The following is a 4,868-nucleotide window of genomic DNA, read 5'->3' as shown; positions in this document are numbered from 1 at the left end:
CTGGTTGACATTATAGTTGTTGTAGTAGCAGAATTTTGTGTCCATGCTGTTGCACCGAGGGCAGGGCAGGATCTTGTCTGGCTTCTTTAACGGGGGTTTCTCTTGAGCATTGCTGCCTGATGAATCACTGTGTTTATTATTTCCTTGGCTACTCTTTGGGCCCTTGCCTGCTTGATCGTCGTCGTCGTCCTCGTCGTCGTCCTCCTCCTCGTCGTCGGAGGAGGAGTGTGATCTTTTGGGAGCCTCGTGGTCTACTGGAGTTGTTGTAGGAGCATCAATACCTTGTTCATCTGAAGCCGGGCGTGTGTCTTCTCCCTTTTCCTTCATGATGATGATCTCATGACTAGTGCTGGTTGCAGTCCCTTCACTGGGAAAGCCCTGAAATTAATTCAAAGCACAAACGTCCATATTACTGTAAATACCACCACTATAAACACTGATCCCAGCTGTCCTGTAGGAAAAGCTGAAACATACAAGCCCCCTGTAACGACTAATAACTCTCTTTCACCTAAGCTGTAGCTTATTTAATAATTATATATTAGGTCATTAGAGTAAATTAATAAGCAGTTATTGATAAGAAAACCTTCTACCTTTTGATTTCTGACATCAGAACCTTCTAGTAAATCGATTTCACCTAACTTTTTCAAGTAAACGCAACCGACGGATGATGATTACCAGAAAAATTTCAACCCTTAGCCAGGGAAAACTAAACATCGATCAATTATTCTCATATTTTAAAAAAATAAACAAATAAATAGTAGATAAAAGAAATCAAACACAAATCTCATATTGTATATTTGTAACTGGAAAGGTTCCACAGCATCACTTCACTTGGTAATAAAGAGAAACATAAATGATCTAAATTAAAAATAAAGTAATATATTTTCTGAAAGAAGTATAAAAAAAAAAAACACTTGGCATATCATATAATTACCGTTTACATCCTTTCAATTACATTACATGACATAATAATCCTAAAAAACAGGGAACACTGTGCTTTCAGGAAAGAGGTGGACTAACTTCGTGAAGAATAACCTCTTATATCCAATCAACTATGTATAAATTAATTAATCAGAGCCCGTAAAATTTATTTCAAAGCTTTATTTATTGCTCTTAAAAATAGGGCGAAGTATTCCAACCATCAGGGAATTAATTAATCCTAAGACTCATCAAAGCTTCCAACTTTCAAGCTCAAACCAGAAACCCAACGGAAAAAATAAACCAGTCCTACAAAATAACACGAAAAATAAAATAAATGGAATAATTACCTCGTCGTCATGACCACCGCCGCCGCCGTCGTCTTGGGTGGGTAAAGGCAGAGCAATAATAGTCTTCCCGAACAGCTTGATTGCAGGATCCGAAGACGACATCTCCCTCTTTTCTTTTCTTTTCTTTTTCTCCCGGGATATCTAAATAAAGCGCGAGATGGTCGGAGTCCTCGATCTCTATCTCTCTCTCTCTCTCTCTCTCTCTGCTTCGCTTTCTTCTACTTTGTTCTGTTCTATCTCTCTCTCTCTCTGCTTCCCTTCCTTCTTCTTTGTTCTGTTCTTGTCTCCTTTCTTTCTTTCTTTCTCTTGTTGTTGTTGCTGCTGCTGCTGCTGCTGTTGCCTCTGTTTATTAACAAAGAAAGGGGGAGAAAAGGAGGAGATTAAAGAAGAAGAAGAAGAGGAAGGGGGGAAAAGGGTAGGGGCCACGTCAGCAGGGGGGAGGGGATTCTGAGCCACAAGTTGTCTTTGTGGCCTTCAGGGGCCGTTATTTGATTCTTTCCCCTCTAAACTCTCGCCTCGTGGATATCTAATTAACCTACTGCCCCTCTCCCTCCCTCTCTCTCTCCCCCCACCCATTTTCTAGTACTAATTCCTTTGTTTTACTTTTTTTTTTTTTTTTTTGAAAAAAAAAAGATATATATATATTAAACAAACCAAATAAACCCGTGAGTCCTTCAGTCCTACTCAGCACCCAATAGCCCCCCGCCCCACTCATTTATTTACCTTCTCTTCTCCCCATTTTTTTACTTTTATTACGAGTTTTATTCTTAAATTACGTCGTTGATAACTAACAACTTTTCCACTTTAAATTAAGTGGGTGGCCCCATGCCAATAGTTGACACGTAAACTTTATGCATAATGACTTTAGACTTTTGGAAATGACATTTGTGCTTACTGAGAGCTCGACAGGTACTCATCCTTCTTTTTTCTTTTATTTATTTATTTTTTAAGATTTGGAAAAGTAATAACAATTTGCTTTAAGAAGGGCACTTTTGTGGTCTTCCCCTTTTTAATAAGGAGTTTTCCGATATTACTTGCTTATATCTTCCATATTTTGAATTACTCCCTCACGTCGTGGAAATTGCTCCGAGGTGGTCCCTCAATTCGTAAGGTGCTTTGAAATTTAAAGGTCTCCCAATTCTTAAGTTTGCTTTAAATTAGTCCCCTTAATCAAGGGTCAATGTTTCAACTAGAGAGAAGTTTTCCCTCAAATCATCTAAACCTTTATAAGGTCACACATGTCTCGTAGGTTATTACAAAATAGCTTAAGATTGAGGAACCTAATAACAATTGTTATGATCTGAGGGACTAATGTCAAAATGTATAATTTAAAGGACTAATACTAGAAAAACATTTAAATAAAAGGAGAAGGGTTTTTATTTTCTGGATGTTCCTTTTCCCCTTATCTTCTCTTTTTCACTTTGTTCAAAATAGTTCTGAGTTTCACAATCATACTCCCTTTAAAAGTACGAGTTCGGAAAAATCTTTCCATAGTCAATATTACTTTTAACTTTTTTTTTAAATATTACATTGTTATCATAATCTATTCGAATTATCTTATCTTATTTGAATTGGTAATTAAGTGATTTATCCTATTCATAATGAGACTTAACATGTTATTGGATAAATGAGATATGTTTGATATAATTAAAATCATTTACTTATTTTCAGTTCACAGAGATCTAAAAAACATATTCTAGCCAGCACCTAAAAGTTTGGGACTTTGTAAAAAAATATCCTGTAAGTTACACTCTGAACTTTTTACAAATTATAAAATAAAACCCTCAAAATTATAAAATTTATAAATATCATGATAATTTCCAACCTAACAGTAAATTAAAAATATATAAATTACAAATATCCCTTACATAATTTATAATTTAAGAAAACAACCTTAAAGTTTTAAAAATTACAAACAAACCCTCAAAGTTCAAATTTTATAAAAAACACCATGATAATTTTAAACTTATTAGTAAATTAAAAACATGGGAATTATAAATAGTCTATAAATAATTTACAATCTGTATAAAAGGTGTATAAGTTTAAAAAATTATAAAAAAATTCTAAAATTTATAATTTACAAAAAACACCATATATAAGAATTTCTAACCTATAGACACTAAAATAAAGGCTAAATACCCATATTGGTATTTTAATTCCACCATATTTATCAAGAAGGTATTTTAATTAGGCAAACCTGGTTTAAGGTATTTTAATTGATTCAACTTACCAATAAGGCTATTTTTCTCGTCGGCGACCAGTTTTCTGGCGAGAGCTCGTCACGTGTATGACACGTGATGACTTAAACTGTTTTTTAATTGCTGATGTCGCACGGATTTTCTGACATGGCAGTGTTTAAAGGTGGGAATTAACCCTCTAAAAATCCCAATTCACCCAAAATAGGACAGATCCGTGTCATATCAGCAGCTAAAAAACAGTTTAAGTCATCACGTGCCACGCACGTGACGAGCTCTCGCCGGAAAACTGGTCGCCAATGAGAAAAAGGGCCTTGTTGGTAAGTTGAATCAATTAAAATGCCTTAAAACAGATTTGCCTAATTAAAATATCTTCTTGGTAAATGGGGTGGAATTAAAATACCAATATGGGTATTTAGCCCTAAAATAAATATACAAAATTACTAACAACCTTTAGAAAATTAAAATTTTACAAAAAATATCATACTCCCTTTAAAAGTATAAGTTTAGGAAAAAACTTTTCATGGTCAATATTACCAATAATTTTTTTGAAAAGAACATAACTAATTGAAAATCTATTAAGTTTAAAATTTACAAAAAAACATCCTTAAAGTTTAGTACATTACAAATACCCCTCTAAAGTTTAAAAAATTTCAATGATTTTTCATAATCCCTTTATTTTAATGTAATGTTTAATAAGTTTGCATATCAGTAAATTATAAAATTTTAGGGTGTTTCTTATAATTTTTAAAACTTTTTAGGGTGTTTCTTTTGTAGTTCTCTAAATTGTTATCGTGTTTTTAGTGTAATGCATCGATACATTATTTAATAATGATATTCAAGAGTAAGTCGTTCTTAAGATTATTAGGCTATAATTTAGTGTACACATCACTATTCCTAGGTAGTATAGTTTATATATAAAAAAAATTCAGATAATCTATATAGTGGTTAAAAGGATTTTGACTTTAATGTTTTATTTTTTATAAATTATATTTAATATGAACTCACCATATAATTTTGATTGTGGTTATCATAATTGTTTAATTGATTGAATATATGTATATAGACCATAAATTACTTTACTTTCTCACATGAACTAATATTTAAATTATTACTTTTAAATTTAATATAAAGAGGAGCTCTAATAATATTTATTTATTTACCTACAGAATAATACAATCTCAGTTCTTATTTTTTGTTTGAGATTTATTCCGTAGTTATATGTATCAAATTAGTAACTAAAATAAAAATTATTTATGCTTAAATTAGGATGATTATAGTTGGTCACTCACTATGATTTTTCATGAAGATATATATGTCTTACTTTCTATAGCTATCTACACTACCTATGTATATTTTATAAATTAGTTGTTAATTTGACATATTAAATTATTATTTTTCTTTG

At 32.1% G+C, this 4,868-nt stretch overlaps 1 protein-coding gene across 1 annotated transcript in view; it reads right to left on the bottom strand.

The window, feature by feature from the left end:
- Positions 1-1,660, bottom strand: part of LOC109832414 (cyclic dof factor 2-like) — a 2,713-nt gene extending 1,053 nt beyond the window's left edge. The window contains exons 1-2 of the mRNA XM_020399787.1: positions 1,269-1,660; positions 6-378 (exon numbers count right to left, since the gene is read on the bottom strand). Coding sequence (XP_020255376.1) covers positions 6-378; positions 1,269-1,370 — 475 coding nt within the window. The 5' untranslated portion in view covers positions 1,371-1,660. The remainder of the gene's footprint in view (positions 1-5; positions 379-1,268) is intronic.

This window comes from Asparagus officinalis, chromosome 3 (genome assembly GCF_001876935.1).
Source record: "Asparagus officinalis chromosome 3, Aspof.V1, whole genome shotgun sequence".
NCBI lineage: Eukaryota > Viridiplantae > Streptophyta > Magnoliopsida > Asparagales > Asparagaceae > Asparagus > Asparagus officinalis.
This window is presented reverse-complemented; position numbering and strand designations above follow the sequence as displayed.